This window comes from Myotis brandtii, unplaced genomic scaffold, assembly GCF_000412655.1.
Source record: "Myotis brandtii unplaced genomic scaffold, ASM41265v1 scaffold663, whole genome shotgun sequence".
In the NCBI taxonomy this organism is placed as follows: Eukaryota; Metazoa; Chordata; class Mammalia; order Chiroptera; family Vespertilionidae; genus Myotis; species Myotis brandtii.
In genome coordinates, this window is record NW_005370572.1 from 388,852 (window position 1) to 405,618 (window position 16,767).

The window sequence follows — 16,767 nt, forward strand, 5'->3', positions numbered from 1 at the left end:
CATAGGCACAGTGGCTGCTATAGCCTCAAGATTTTAATTGAAACAATTATATGTGTATATGCGCACACACAAACACATACATTATTTGAATTATTTTGGGTTGAAATATATTTTGGATGACAAAAATATATGGAATAGCAAAATAATTGAAATGGCTTCTCTTTTAAGACTTATCCAGAAAATTAAATTGTATTAGGTTAAAACGCCCTATGCGCCACATGTCTGCAAATTAAGCCTATGACTTCTCTGTTACCCTCTGCCAATCAATACTTTTTACTGCATTCTGTGGCAGACCGTTAACATTAGGACTGCTGAAATGAAGCGGCTCTCCTTTGTAATGTTTGTGAATTATACGCATTTAAAATTACCAATTTTTCTTTTTTTCTCAGGTGGATTGAAGCTGACAGTAAAGTAGATTTTGTGAGTGGTGTAAATCCTTTCTCTCTGTTTAAAATACACTACCAAAAGCCATCTCTTTAAAACTAAGAAAAAAATTAAAAATGCATGCTGATAGATCTGAACTATCAGACAACTTCCACTATTACAATGAAAAATCTGTTCCCCTCTCAGCTGCCTTTTGAAGACTTTTTGACAAGTAGATTTCAAAAACAGATATTTAAAAATCTGCTTGTTTTACTGGTGAAAGATATTTGCATGTTTTTTCACTTAAAGGAATTAGTTTGTTCTCCTGGCTCTTTCCTCTTGGGTACTTTATGGTCTAACACACAGAAAGCTTGATCATCTTTGATCTGCAGAAATATCTTTTATTTAGCAAACCTCACCTTTCCAAAAGAGCTATGCATGGTGTTTCCATCTGAAGGTACTGTTTGCTTGGTTTAAATGCCTTAGCCTGAGTAACTGTCATGATTATATGATTAAAAACACTTAGCCCATTCACTAAGAATAATGATTAGTTCCATTTGACCATCCTGATATATAAGATAACTCAGAAAGGAGTTGCAATAAATTTTATTTCTATTTAACAACATGTAATTATCAAAGAATTGGCAACAGGGTTTGTAGAATTTTTGTTTTATTTTTAGGTAACAGCAAACAGAGAATTCAACCAAAAGATCAACTTATAAAAAGCAGTGCACATCCACTAAGAGTTTTAACTGAGTTTTTTAAAGGCTTTATTTACACAAACCATCAGGGCTGGATACCTTTTATTTTTATTATATTTAAGTATTTATTTATTTATTTAGCTTGAGAGTACATATTAAAGCTGAAATAAAGGAAACAAAGGAAGGGCTTAGGGTAGAAAAAGCAACAGAAGAACCTGGGCAGGGCTGCTTTCGCTCACTTAAAAGTCAGAGAAAAGGGAGACTTGGAGACAGGTTCAGGGGGTGAGCTGGGGACGAGCTGCCGCTGTCCACTGCTCACCTGGTTGCAAGTCTCATGGGGACCTTTCAAGTTTTAAAAAATAGTACGTGCCTGAGAGAAGGTCATGGGCATGCTCCAAGGAGGGTGCCAAGGCTGATACCTTTTAGAGAGTTGGCTGTAGCATCAGATTGTCATTTCTAATAGACCTGACCTTTTCTTCAGAAAAATAAGCATTATTTTCTCTAGTTAGGCCCAAGGAAAAACAAAGAAAAGGTATAGAAAATAAAGGGACTATATATATATATACATATATGGCAAACATTTCTCTTTTTTTGCATTACACATGATTAATTGATTAAATTGTGGCCTTTGTTATTATAAATGTAATGATTCATTAAAGTATATTATGTAATATATTCTGACTTTTATGATTGAATTTTTGTAATTCAGTATTATGTTATGTGTTCATGCCCCCTTATGCAAATTTTTCAAAGCACAACAAAAATTTATAGCAAAAATGGATGCCAGAAAGGCATAGGCAGCACAATTGATTTATGATAAGTATATACAGATAGGTAGACAGCATATAATTATCCTTCCACAATATTTTATCATTGTAAATTGGTAATTGTCTCACAGTATCTATTGAAAAAAATCTCAAAATTTCACTTCTCTTGCTGAAGAAGCTATTTTAAAGTGCCATCTTACTCATTAGGCATTAATTAAAGAACAGCAGGATAATTAGTAGGATCATCAATATTACAAGAAACATTGGATTGCTCCAGAAGGGGGTAATTTAACTCAAAACACTTTAAATTCTCAAGAAGGGCAGCTGATAGATTAAGAAAACAAAACAAGACTTCACTAAAGGGATTTAGACTGTAACTCATTGTTTGGAAGCAGGTGCTTCTGTGATTATTTGTTAAGGCAAAGTACTAGGGCTCAGTGAGGCTCAAGGACTCCCTAAAGGTGCAGATGTAATAGCCAGTTTCTGAGAAGGCAAAACACTTCTAATTCTCACAAAAAGGAAATGACCCATCATTAGTTCTATATAGCTCTGATTAATTAACATCTGAGTCGGTTTGAGATCACTGAATGCTCTCTGTAAGCTTTATATTCAAGGTGTGAATTTATGACCACCTTATTGGAAAGTTAGCCATTGCTGAGGGTTGTCTATTAGTATCTTATCAAGTGCATTCTTGTTGATACCTCTAAGCAACATTTTAGGAACAATGTTGGTGAGTATATGAGAATAGCCGTGGCCTCCATATTTCATCAGCCGATGCTTTGTGTGTATGTCATGTGCCATCAGAATTCGGTCTTCGTAGCCTTCATCCACCAGAAGGCGCACCCTGTGAAAAATGTTAACGCATTACATCATTTGTCTCACATTTACAAATGTTCAGAGTGCTTTAAACTTTTACTTAGAAACCTACTGTGCTTATAGAGATCCCACCTTCCACTGTGGCATCTGTCCTGGGAGACCTGCGTGGTGATGATAAAGATACTGCTGCATTTTGGTAGGAACATGATCCTTATTCCATGAACACAGAAATTTCCAGCCTTTGATATTTAGGACAATGTCTGGCAATACTGCATTAAAGATAGCTTCTAACAGGAGGTGCGAGTTTGAGTGAATGGCCACTTTAGCATTTCACTAAATAACTTTGTTCTGCATCTGTGGCTGGTTCTCCACTCTAAAAATGCCTCTCTCGGTGGGCCTGTTTTTCAGATCTCAGTCTCTCTCCTTTTTTTCTAGCAAACAACATCAATGACCATTTGTGATTAAATAAGGAAACAAAAGGAATATTCATACAAGTAAAACATTCTGAGAGTAAAATCAGCTGGCTTGGAAGTGAAGGGCATATGATGGCTAGACAGTCCTTTTTAAAAAAATATATTTTTATTGATTTAAGAGAGGAAGGGAGAGGGAGAGAGAGAAACATCAATGATGAGAGAGACTCATTGATTGGCTGCCTCCTGCACACCCCCTACTAGAGATGGAGCCTGAAACCCAGGCATGTGCTCTGACCTGGAATCAAACCATGAGCTCCTGGTTCATATGTCCATGCTCAAGCACTGAGCCATGATGGCTGTGCTATTCAGTCCTTTTTTAAAGGTCAGCAATGTTACGCCTATATTTGGAGCATTTGTCCCTTTGAAATCTATGAGAATTTTGACTTAGTCTTGGAGCACTGGCTTAAATTGATCAATAAAAATTTACTCTTCCTTCTTTCCATTTCAACAAAATTGCTATAAATAATGAGCCATTCCTTTAAATTTACAGTTAGTTGACTAAAGAAGGGCTTCCTGGCTATTGTCTAAACATCTCATGCTGTAACCCGTAGCATGAGTCACCTCCTGACAGCCACCATCTGTACGTGTCTGGACTCTGGGCAGTATCTGTCGTGACTTGCATGGGTCCCTGATGACAGATGTAACTTGGAGACAGTGTCTCTTCTCTGGCATTTGCTATATAGTACCGTCAGTCTCTAGATTCCCAAGTGGATCAAGGTATTCTTTTTATTTCAAAAGCACTTCTTGGCATTCCAGTGCATGGGTCATATTTAACAACTACTACAGGAAGCAAAACGCGGGGCACTACACAAAAACTCAAGCACAAAACCCTGCCCTCTGAAAACATACATTTAAAAATAAATTACAGTGGAAAACTAGGTCTTGTGTTTGCAGGTCAAAGGGATACAAGTGCCAGAAAAGAGGAGCCAACTTGGATATTTTGTCTAGAACTCTGTATTCACATCACGTGTACCCCATGTGTGTCCTATAAGTACATGGAATGCTAATTGTGCCATCACAGTTCTTTGCCACTTTAAGATTTGTGTAATGTCCAAAAGTTCTGAAGTTACTTCTGGAACAAACTCCCTTTGAGGGAAGTATCTAAGAGAGTTATCGATCATTTATGAAAAAGAGAAAGATTTGACAGAAACAATATGTAATGCTGAAACTTAGTGTGACAATACTTGATCCACAACTGAAAAGGAGTATCACACTACAGGAAATTTTAGAGTTTGATTTCCCCAACTTTTCATCTGTCTTTGAGGAAAAAAAAAGTATCTCATTACTATAGAGGCATATATATATGAATAAGCAAAATTCTGTAAGAGGCCTTGTGTAATATCCTTGTGTCATATCCTTGTGTCAACAACACAAACTTAATGAATTGTGTAATAGTAAGGAAAGAACACAATGGATAAGATACTCATTTGAAAATGGGAACCCTTAGAACTCATTAAGTCAAGGATCTGGAGACTATCTCATGAGGGAGATAATGTTATGGCTCTAGAAACATAATTATATCCCATCAAGAAAACTGCCTGGTCACTCCTAAAATGAGATCATCTCTCACGCAGTACCACTGTATGGAAGAACAGTAGTTCTAGCGATGCCGCTAGGAGGAATGAACCACTACAGATGAGAAGACAAAAAAAATCACAGTAATTATAGAAATACAAATGAGTTAGTGTTTTGAAAACAAATATTAGAGAGAGACTACAAAGTGTGAAAAGGCAGAGATATAATAAGATTTGAGAAATGGAGCAGAAGATTGAAAACAGGTGTTAGACAGAATTTCTGGTGCTGAAAACCAGAGGTAGCAAAAGCATACTTCTCTGTTCTTGCATTTCAGAGCTTTACAACTACTAGGGCTCAGAAAAGACTGCCAATGAATGATGAAAAACAAGTGCTGAAAAGGTGGGGAACAAGGGTACTTGGGCACACAATCCAACAGTTCATTCAGTCATTACTGTGGGCTCTACTTGAGTCAGTGACTGAATGCATGGTTTTAATTTGAGGGAGATTAAGTATACATACACACACATATACATAGAGATACATAAACACAATACACACACACACACACTATATATATATATATATATATATATATATATATATATTGCTTAAAAACTCAGACTCTACAATGAGACAGGCTTGAGTCTAAATTCTAATTCAGCCTCTTTACTAGTTATACAGACTCGAATGACTTATTTGATCTAAGTTTCTAGTTTCAGCTTCCTCCAAACTTCCTAGTTTTCTTGGTGACGATGTTATGCAATACAGAAGCCTTTCGCACAATGCCCCATGCAAAGTAGTGATAGTGATAGTGATGCCAGCTATCACTATGATGACAACAACCATGGGCAATGACGATTCTGTACTTGGTATCCTGTCAGGCACTGGAAGGCAAGGCCCGCTAACCCTGGAAAAACCTACAGTACCTGGCATTCTCTGTCTTCCATCCAAGGACTAACCAGGCCCAACCACACCTGGCTTCGTATTGACAAGATGAAGGTGGTAGGCCCAAGACGAAGGAAGAGCTTGGAGAAAAAAAAGGGTTAGAGACATCAAGTAAAAGCCGAATGGCTGGGTCAGTTAAACACTTGGTAAGAAAGAAGAAACAAAAATGCAGAATCCCACCAATATATATAATCAGAAAAATTGTGAAAATGTACTGGGTCGAGGGGGTCAGAAATGTTACTCATAGATTAAAAGTCTGATGGTCTCCACGGGGAGAAGGTTCCTGAAGAACAAGCCGTCAACAGCTCCAATCAGCACTAATGACCATGCTATGGTCAGCCTGAAAGGCCGCAGCTCGGCCGTCTCCTGGAGCAACGACCTCAGAGCCACCGAGTTGTTTGAGGCAAGTCCCCAACCCGAGGGACCACCGCACGCACACCCGGCGGCTGCGCTGAAGTGAAACGAGGCCCAGCAGGGACAGCAAACACTCCAAGGACACAATACAGCGCCACGTGCCAAGTGAGAACCCGAGAGACAAGGGCCGGGGACAGCCTGTGCTCGGCGAGGTCCTGGCAGAGGTGAGATGCAGATGCTGACGCGAACGCCGCCTCAGACCGGGAGCTGGAGCCAGGCAGCAGACAGTAAGTGGCCTGGCAGACGCTGGCCCTGAGCACACGGGCCTCCCATGGCTGCAGGGGGAGGGAGAGGGGAGATGGCCCTCAAGTCCTGACTTCTCAGCACAGGTGGAAGGGAACCCCAGCACCCACAGAGACCCCACATTACCCCCGAGTGCACAAATATACTAGCGGGCCTCTAGTATAAATATATATATATATATATATCCCACGTTCAAAGGCTGTTAAATTGCATTGTTTTCACATATCTTCAGAAAAAAAAATCACTTCTACTGTTGTAGTAAACAACCTGCTTCCCTATTTTTTTATTTTTTTTATTTTTTTTAACATACGTTTTATTGATTTTTTACAGAGAGGAAGGGAGAGGGATAGAGAGTTAGGAACATAGATCAGCTGCCTCCTGCACACTCCCCACTGGGGAAGTGCCCACAACCAAGGTACGTGCCCTTGACCGGCTTGACCGGTGGGACCCTTGAGTCAGCTGGCCGATGCTCTATCCACTGAGCCAAACCGGTTAGGGCCTGCTTCCCTATTTATAATGGTCTGGCCCTCTAGCAACTTCAGTGCAAAATTATAGCTAATTTGCCTACAAATGTCAGGTGATCATAATAATCTGGCCACTCCATGTATATAATTTTTGATGTATTTTATACATCTAGAATGTTTACATTTGGCACAATGAAAGTTGACAAAATTAAGTCCTTGGTTTCTATTTAATAGCTGAAAGGATATTAAATATGCTAAGAAGGCATAGTGAGTGGGAGAGCTGTTGGTCATCCTTCCCCACATCTCCTTCATAGATCCCCCTCTGCAGATCTCCTGTAGTATTCCAGAAGGTCTAGGAGCCTCAAGGAAGACATAAGGGTGCAAAAGATATACCTCACTGCCAAATAAAAAGCAGGTCCTCGGAGCTAACTTCTTATTTCCAAGATGATTTGTAAAATGTGTGTTGAGGATATTCATCAGGAAATCATGGTTTTGAAAACATGAAAGATGATAAAGACCTACCATGCCACCCCATTTTAAATGTCAGAGAATATTCACCTGAGTATGGCATGATCTAGTAGGGCATAGGCAAACCTGTTTGCCAGTATTGAATAATGTTCCTGGGCTAGTAAATTAAAAACATTAAAACAATATAAACAAAAATGAAACAAAAAAATCTGTTTATCAAATAACTAGTTTGAGTAGTAAAAAAAATAAAAAAAGACATAGCTTCACTGGTCAGGACCGGAAGCAGTTCACTTATGTAGAGCTGAGCCTCTACATAACTAGTATAACCCTGATCAACTAGCTCTCTCTAGTGATGCTAAACTTGAAGCATATTTTACTCTGAATGAGGTCATCAAGGAAGAGTGCTGATACATGGGGACAGCAGAAAGGTGTACAGATAGAAAGGTCGACTGCCCAGGGGGAAGAAGCTAAGCCTGTCCCAACTGTGGCCACTGGCTCAAGATCTTCCCCTCAACCCCAGAGTGCGTGTTTACTATTGTTCTTTGAACCTCACAGTTTCTGGACATCACATCTCTACTCCGGTTTTGCTTACTTCCATTCTAACCAGTTTTCTACACTTGGAACCATAGTCTGGTCCTTGTCATCATGGAGAACTATTTCCTCTCTGAAATCTAAATGTTCAGTTTCTCACTCTGACCACCAGTTACATCTTTCTAGTTTTTCACTCACCCTCTCCTACTAAATGTATTCACCACTTCATTAAAGCTTCCGGCTATTTGCCCTTGCTATATATCTACCCATTTCTCTCTTTCCTTCAAGTTGGACCTCATGACTCACATCTCAACCCCTCCCTTGTTCCCGTTTTTTAGATAGAATCCCAACCCTCAATCTTTCTAACTGTTCATGTTTTTTGGTTCGTTTTGCTTCAACTCAGAAAGCTTCTCTGGTTCCACTACCAAACTACAAAACATTTTTTTTTTGGAAAATAATCACTAAATCATGTGTGCATTGGTGCCAATATACGGTCATGCAGTCATGATCTCTAGCCTCACCTGGGTCTCGCACACATCTTGTCCCTAGCCATATCCCTCTCATTCACTTGACATCTATCCCCAGCCTACATCCTCTTCTTCAGGGTTCTTCCCAGAATCCACTCCTTCTTTCTCAGAAAATGACTGTCATGGGCACACTAGAGACCATATGGGGCCATATGTTCTCAGTTTCCTGTTCCTCTCACCAAGATTTATTTGTATTCACCCCATTACTTGCATCCCCTCATTTCAGTGGATAAAGTAAACCTCATTTTAACCACCTTTTTATTTGCCTCTCAGATCCCATCTATTTGTCTCCTTAGGAGCCTTTCTTTGTATCTCTTCTCTCTCCAGATTTTTAAATGAACATTAATTGACCAGTTCCATATTCTGCTCCAGACATGCACCTAAAAATGTTGTATACTTTATTTCATATAAATTCTATAACAACCCTGTAGAACAGGCACTACTTACTTCCCTGGATTCATCCTCTCTGTCTCTCTGCTCTCACTCTCAGCTACATCAACACTGTTCAACTCCTAACTAAACCTTTCCTTGATCTGTCTTGTCTTCAAGTTTTACCCCTACACATCTGCTTCCCTTTAGTACCAAGCTTCTTGAAAGAGTAACCCCTATATCCTCTCTCTTCCTCACCTCCTGCTTATTCCTCAAGCCTTTTCTAACAAGACTGCACTTACTATTTGTGGAATGAGAACCTCCTGACTGAAATCCAGTGGATACTTTTCAGTCTTTATCTCACTTGATATCTGCCTCTTATTACACCTATTCAAGCCCTTCTGCTTTCAGCATTCTTCTCCACCAACTTCCACAATAACGTATTTTCCTGATATTCTTATCACTTTGAAAACTTCTCAACCTGTCCTTGAGTGTCTGTTCCTGAGTCCATCCCTTAAACGTGTGTGTTCCCCAGGTCTCTGTCCTCATTCTCTTCTCTGAGTGATCTTATTCATCCCCACACTTCCAGCTATTGCATATAATCCAATGATGTCTATATTTATGCCTCAGTTCAAATTTCTAGCCTGAGCTTCACTCTCTTATCCAAGGGCCCCTCTGGATAGCAACACGTAGATATTCCCAAACAAAAGTCATCCTTTTCAATCTCAAATCTATCTCTTCTTTCAGGTTCCCCAACTTGCTGCATTCAATGTTCACATCACCGTGTTCACAAGATAAACCAGGTAGCCATTCATCCTTGACTCTCAAAATTTTCCACGTGTACAGTTCTTGGCTTTCACTGCATGTTAGACCATTTTGAAAGGTTAGATTTTATATGCTGTTTAGTCTTTAGACATCATACTTATAGCATTTAAGTTGCAGCCAACTCTTTAGTGACTACTTTTAATAAAGCATTTAAAAATATATTGTATGAGGTTATGACTTGAGTGTGTTCAACCTGGGAAAGAAACATCCTACTTCAGGAGAGATAAAAACAGGAAAACATGGTTTATTCTCTTATTGTCATGGCAGGTGTTGAGTGTTATCTGTTTCTTGTCAGCTGCCCATCTGCACTGACTGTGTAAGGCTCTGTTAAGCTTTTGCCTACTTAGGATGACTCATTTTCTTCTTGCAGTAATATATAGAGACTTTTCTCCCTGAAACAGCCTTGGGATATTTTTCTCTGCAAGTCTCTGGTTCTTCCTGTTTCCTGATTTCCGAATTTTGCTAATACCCACCCAGATATGAAAATAAAAAAGGAACACTATGAGAGATTTAACCATATTTACCTTCTAATTCTTTTATTATCATCGGGCATGTCAATATCCGGGTTCAATTGGTAATTAAGGAATTCATTACCAAAGAGATCATATTCCAAGTAACAGCCAAGTTGAGCAAACTCCAGTAGTTCCTTCTTATCAAGTATAGTCCTAGAGACAATAAGACAGACATATTGTTATTATCAAGAGCCTATTTTCCACATATACCGATTAAAAGTTTCAAGCACATTATGTACTGAAACATAGTTTAAGTAACTGAACTTTTGAATTGGCTTCTATGAAGTGACTATAAAATAGTAAGTTCAGTTTGTTAGCAGAAATAAGAGATTTACCCATCCAAAAGGGACTTTTACCTTTTAAAGTACTGGGGAACGGTGGACATTTTAATTATGTTGCCAATACTCAAAAATGCAATTTTGTTTTTTTTATTATTTACTTTATTTTATTATTTTTTAATCCTCACCTGAGGATGTGTTTTTATTGATTCTAGAGAGAGATGACAGGGACGGGGGGTGAAAAAAAAAGAAAACATTGACGTGAGAGAGCAACATTAATTGGTTGTCTCCTGTATGTTCGCCGACCTGGGATCAAATCTGCAATTTTTTTGGTGTATGGAGCAATGCTCCAACAAACTGAGCCACCTGGCCAGGGCTACTCAAAACCAATTTTGTAATTCTCCTGTAGAATTGTCTTCAGGATATGATCCATATACGTTTGGAAATCCTTAGTGACTGCTGTGAACTGTGGAAACTATTGCAAGAAATTTGGCACCAGGCGCCATGCATTACGCGAGTGATACTAATCTGGGGAAAACCTGAAGCTAAGGTACAATAAGAGGATTAGCTTCTTGTTAAGATCATTACCTGGTTCTAAAATTAATTTCAAAGCTTATGTGAATATCATTAAAACTTCCTTAAAAGGTGCAATACTCCTATAGATATTTAAGCTCTTGTGTGCTTACTTTTAAAATACAACTTATTACTTCATGGTGATTTTCGTGGGTATCTTCTAATTCAATAGAGAACTTAGTAATAATATCACTAGTTTCTGTTGCAAAACTATGAAATGAATGGAAAAGGAGAAAAATGCAAGGTAAGTACAGTAAACCGTCAGAGGAGTAGTCTGGAGCAAGAGTAAATGATCTTAAGAAATTTATATTATAACAAGTAAAAAGGGATGCATTTCGTTAGGCCCCCAAAAACATGATAGAAATTCAAACCCACAGAGAAATAAGAAGGAAGAAAATATTCTGTCAAAATACAATGACTATGGAACTAATGTGAGGGGGGAATATACCCCATTTGACATTGTGTAAAGGTAATTGAGGGCCTAGAAAAAGAATGACTGGGATCCAGGATTGGCCTGGAGAAGAGTTGGGATGTCAGACAATCATTGTCTGATTAGGATTGGATATACTCCAATATACTTGTACTTTGGCAATACCAGGATGCAAGGATTAAAGCACTATTACATGTCTATAAATCTCTTCTATGAGGTCAGAAGTATTTTCAAAGCCTTTCTTCCAAACCATAGGAGGACCAATTAAGCCTCCGTGTGTCACGAGTGCAGGAGTTTCTGCTATGCTGAGATGCTTTCTGGGAGTTCACTATTGACTTTCATTCTGAGCAATCACATTGGAGCTGGCTTCTATTTATCCTATTCACCAATTTAGCATAACTTAGAGTTCACAGTGTTGTTTTAGGCATATTCTAAAATGTGCATTAGTTCTGTGCTTTCTTCTATTAAAACTACTCCTTTTCCATCTTCTTACTATGGAAACCATCTTTTGCTTCCAGAGTTACCAGACTAAAAGGATATGTGTTTTTCTATAGAAAGCATTTTGTTTCCCCTTCAAAGAACTATGCTTATACACAAAAATATACACAATTAAAATAACATAAGGGGGAAGAGGTAAGTTTAGTATTTTTCCTTTTGAGTCAATTCATTCGGTTTGTTCATTAGCAATATGGGCAAGGTACGGGGGTGAGGGCAGGGAGGGCAGGTTGGAGTCGAGAAGAGAATGGAAGTGCCAATAACAGGTTGGATCAGACTCTGACTTCTACTCCTAAAACCTTTTTCCTTCTACTGGCATAATGTCTTGAGAGTAAGTTTTCTAAATTTTAAGTGGTATATTGAGAAACATATTCAATGAAAAGTCCATAGTAAATAAAAATAACCCTAGAAAAATCTTTAGTCTTAGATTCAATTGTAAATAAAAAGTAAAGTTGCTGATCATCATCATCATCACCATCATCATCATCATCATCATCATAGCTGGGAATTATAAGAAAGTACTGGGTCTAGCATTGTGCTAAGTGCTTTGTATTTATCTCATTCAATATTCTTCACAATTCTTTCAGGTCTCAATTTTACAAATGAGGAAACTGGGACTTAACATATTAGATATTCAAGGTGATATGCTGAAGTATAAATTAATTTCAAAGTTAGAATCTACTCTCTTAACTGTCATACTTACGATATTATTTCTCTAATGCTAAATATTCTGTACTTAAAGGACATTTTCCAAAATTGCATTGATTGTCTGTGTACATCATATACTGTAATTTTTATTTTTAAACTAGAGGCCCAGTGCACAAAACTCATGTGGGGGGGGGGGGGCCCGAGCCCGGCCTGTACCCTCTCCAATCTGGGATCCCTCTCGCAATCTGGAACCACTGGCTCCTAACTGCTCACCTGCCTGCCTGTGTGATGCCCTAAATGCTCCCCTGCCGGCCTGATAGTCTTAACTGCTCTCCCCTCCTGGCCTGATCTCCCTAATTGCCTAACTGCTCTCCCCTGCTGGCCTTATCCCCCTAACTGCCTATCTGCTCTCCCCTCCTAGCCTGATCCCCCTAACTGCCTAACTGCCCTCCCCTCCTGGCCTGATCCCCTAACTGCCTATCTGCTCTCCCCTCCTAGCCTGATCCCCCTAACTGCCTAACTGCCCTCCCCTCCTGGCCTGATCCCCTAACTGCCTATCTGCTCTCCCCTCCTTGCCTGATTGCCCTAACTGCCTATCTGCTCTCCCTTCCTCTCTGCACCCTTCAGACCCCCGGTGCAGGTGTGCTGAGAGGTCTCTGCCACAGCCCCGCCCCTGTCCTGATTGATCGTTACATGATGGCATCCTGGGCAATTTGCATATTCCTCTATTATTAGTATGGATTTAATTCCTTCCCCAAAGTAGCCTCATTTGCACTTGAAAAATGTGGAATTTACCATTAAAGAGGGTGATAAACCCCAAAAGTAAAAAAAGATTGCTTTATGGCAATACTTAATTGCAAGTTCAGAGAGTAACTACTTATAACAGGATTTGACCATTGCAGTTACTTCAGACAATTCAAATGACATGGTCCAAAAAGGAGAAGGAACTATATTAATCATGACCACTGTTTACTTTCTTACTAGGAGCCTGATATTGCTCTGGGCCTTTTACAAATATTAAGGGGCATATATTAAGGGTCCATCTTTCTCCTAAAGTTCAGACTTGCATGTCTAATTGCCTGCTTGTCATGTCCATGTGGATGTCCAATAGACAGCTCAAGTTTAACATGTCTCCAACTAAATGCCTCGTCTACCACCCTAAACTAGCTGCTCTAACACCCTTTCCTATCTCAGTGGATGGTAACTCCATCCATCCAGTTGCTCAGGCCAAAAAATCTTATGATTATCCTGACTGCTTGGTTTCTTTTATACTCTACATCTAATCCATTAGGGTAGACTTTTGGTTCAACTACTTTCAAAACATGACCAGAATCCAGACAGGTCGCCATGTACCTGCTCCTTCCTGGTCTGAATCACCATCATCTCTTGCAGGATCTCTGCAGTAGAGTCTCACTGCTCCCCTTATTTCTACCTCTGCTATTTCTACTGCAGTCAATTCAAATACAGCAACCAAAGCCTGTCTCCACACCCAAGTCAGATCAGGTCTCTCCTCTGCTCAGAACCCACCAATGGCTTGCCATTTGCATCAGAGAAAAAATTGGGGTGGCCCGTGAGGCCTCACCTGATCTCTTCAGATGTGGTCTTACAACAGCCTCATTTAAGAGAGGAGTGGGGAATATAGGTATCCACATCTTCAGATGCAAATTATATATATACTAGAGGCCCGGTGCCCGAAATTCATGCATGGGAGAGGGGGTGTCCTCAGCCCGGCCTGCACCCTCTTGCAATCTGGGACCCCTTGCCTTGGGTAGGGTCCCTATGCCTGACTGGCGATCAGGGCCTATTGGGGCTTTCCTTCCCCTGGCTGCTGGCAGCTGTCCCTGTCCCCACTGCTGCCACTGCTTGCCATCTATGTGGCGCTGCCGCTCCCCCCACCACTCATTGCCTTCCTCTGTGGGCGACAGGTGTGGGGTGCAATTGCTTGGCTGGCCTGGGCCTCCCTCTGTGGGGTGATCGCTGGCTGGCCCTGCACCCTCCCCCCACAGCATCACTGGCCAGTGGACTGGGCCTCCCTTTGTGGGGTGATTGATCACAGGACTCTACGATAGATTGCCCAGCAGAGGGAGGCCCTGCCCACCCGCTGCAGTGCCGCCGGCCGGGTAACCTGGGCCTCCCTCTTTGGGGCGATTGATCATGGAACCCCACCCCCACCCCCCCATCGATTGCCCTGCAGAGTGTGGCCTGGGCCTCCCTCTGCGGGGCGATCGCTGGCCGGTCCCACACACCCGCCACAGCATCACTGGCCAGTGGACTGGGCCTCCTTTTGTGGGGCGATTGATCACAGGACTCCACGATCAATCGCCCAGCAGAGGGAGGCCCTGCCCACCCACCGCAGTGCTGCAGCTGGGTAACCTGGGCCTCCCTCTTTGGGGCGATTGATCACGGAGCCCCCCCACCCCCCCATTGATCGCCCTGCAGAGGGTGACCTGGGCCTCCCTCTGCAGTGTGATTGTGGGGCAATGGTGGGCACCCCCGACCAATCACATCGCACCCGTCTTTGCTGGCCTGGCGCCAGTGCGTGTCATAGCATGGTTGTCCGGAAGGTCGTCTGGTCAGTCGTTCTGCTGTTCAGTTGATTTGCATATTACGCTTTTATTATTATAGATTTTACATTAACAGAGTAGTGGAATTTGGGGCTGAGGTTTTTCTGCTGTTTGGTCATTTGGTTGATTTGCATATTATGCTTTTATTATTATAGATAATTGCTATTTATATTATAGAAATTATCTGAAGAATATCACCACAGGTAGAGATACTTTTCTAGAGGAAGATCAACATGTTCAATAAAATTCATCTACACATGTAAGTTTTAAAAGTAACCCCTGGGAATTTTTATCCTGTAGAACAGCATATAGAAAGGAGTGTGATTTTTTTTTCATATATTTTATTGATTTTTTTACAGAGAGGAACGAAGAGGGATAGAGAGTTAGATACATCGATGAGAGAGATACATCGATCAGCTGCCTCCTGCACACTCCCTATTGGGGATGTGCCCGCAACCAAGGTACATGCCCTTGACCGGAATTGAACCTGGGACCCTTCAGTCCACAGGCTGACGCTCTATCCACTGAGCCAAACCAGTCAGGGCACATTTAAAATTTTTATAGCCATGTGTAGGGGTGAAGATTTCCTCAGAAGAGAAGCATTTAAGCTGGTATTTTGGACATTAGGAAAATATAGTTAAAAAGGAGGCAGAAAATTTGCTGTCATTAAAAATCCAGGATAGCCTTGCTGGTGTGGCTCATTTGGTTGGGTGTAATCCCATGCACCAAAAGATTGCCAGTTCTAGTCCCAGTCAAGGCACATGCCTGGGTTGTGGGCTTGACCCCCAGTAGAGGGCATACATAAGGCAGCTGATCCATATTCTGCTTTCACATTGATGTTTCTCTCTCTCTCTCTCTCTCTCTTCCCCTCTCTCTAAAAATCAGTAAAAATATTTTTTAAAAATCTAGGATATATAAGTACATATACATAAATATATAAATTATTTTGTATTGACATGTAATGATATAACACCCTCTGGATAACTGAACATTAGTGTATAGAAATTAAGAAATGAATTCATTGAAATTCTCCTTACTGAAGTGTAAAACCCATGGGGGGGAAATAGTGTTAGTGCTCATGCATATTTTTCATCTGAAGTGTAAAACCCATGGGGGGAAATAGTGTTAGTGCTCATGCATATTTTTCATAGGAAAGTCCTGGGAAAAAAAAAGAATTTAGTATTAGATGTTAATGATGAGTAGGATGGGAAAATTTGGTGAAGCAGGAATAATAAACACTTAGTCATTATCAGGTATTTAGCAGCCCTATCTCATTTAATCTTTGCAAACACTATATGAGGAAAGTATGATTATCCCCATCTTATAGATAAGGAAACTAAGTCTCAGAAAAGTCGAGGAGTTGTGAAGAAATCCAGATTGCGTTTGTCTTCATAAGCCATGCTGTTAGATCTTGCTGCCCTTTCTGTGACGAGAGCACCCATCCACAGCAGCTCCCTTCCTTCTCACCAGCACTTACCTACTGAGAAATCCACCCCATCACAGAGACATCGGGGAGCATCCACATCATGAATGTCTAACAAGGTGACTTAACCACATTAAATTGACACTCAGTTGGATGACTTCCCAGGACTGTCAAGGTGCTACTGAAGTTGCATTTATGCAAGTGACTTTTTTTTTTTTCATTTGGAGAAAGGATTGACCCCAGATGTCAGTATGGTATCATGGGAAAATGTACTCTACTTGACATCTTTCAGATAAGGATTAAACAGAGGTCTTGCCCCTCCCAGGCATAAATGATCTCAAAGCTCTTCTTACATAAGTGTAGGTGTTAACCTCAGCCAGTTTCTGCTCATTCCATATTAGTCTACCCATGAATAATTATATT

The 16,767-nt window shown here is 40.6% G+C and overlaps 1 protein-coding gene across 1 annotated transcript in view; it reads right to left on the bottom strand.

Annotated features, from left to right (window-relative positions):
- Positions 1-700: 700 nt before the first annotated feature.
- Positions 701-16,767, bottom strand: part of PTER (phosphotriesterase related) — a 75,322-nt gene continuing 59,255 nt past the window's right edge. Inside the window, exons 4-5 of the mRNA XM_005880960.2 lie at positions 9,946-10,086; positions 701-2,675 (exon numbers count right to left, since the gene is read on the bottom strand). Of these exons, the coding sequence (XP_005881022.1) occupies positions 2,465-2,675; positions 9,946-10,086 (352 nt within the window). The 3' untranslated portion in view covers positions 701-2,464. The remainder of the gene's footprint in view (positions 2,676-9,945; positions 10,087-16,767) is intronic.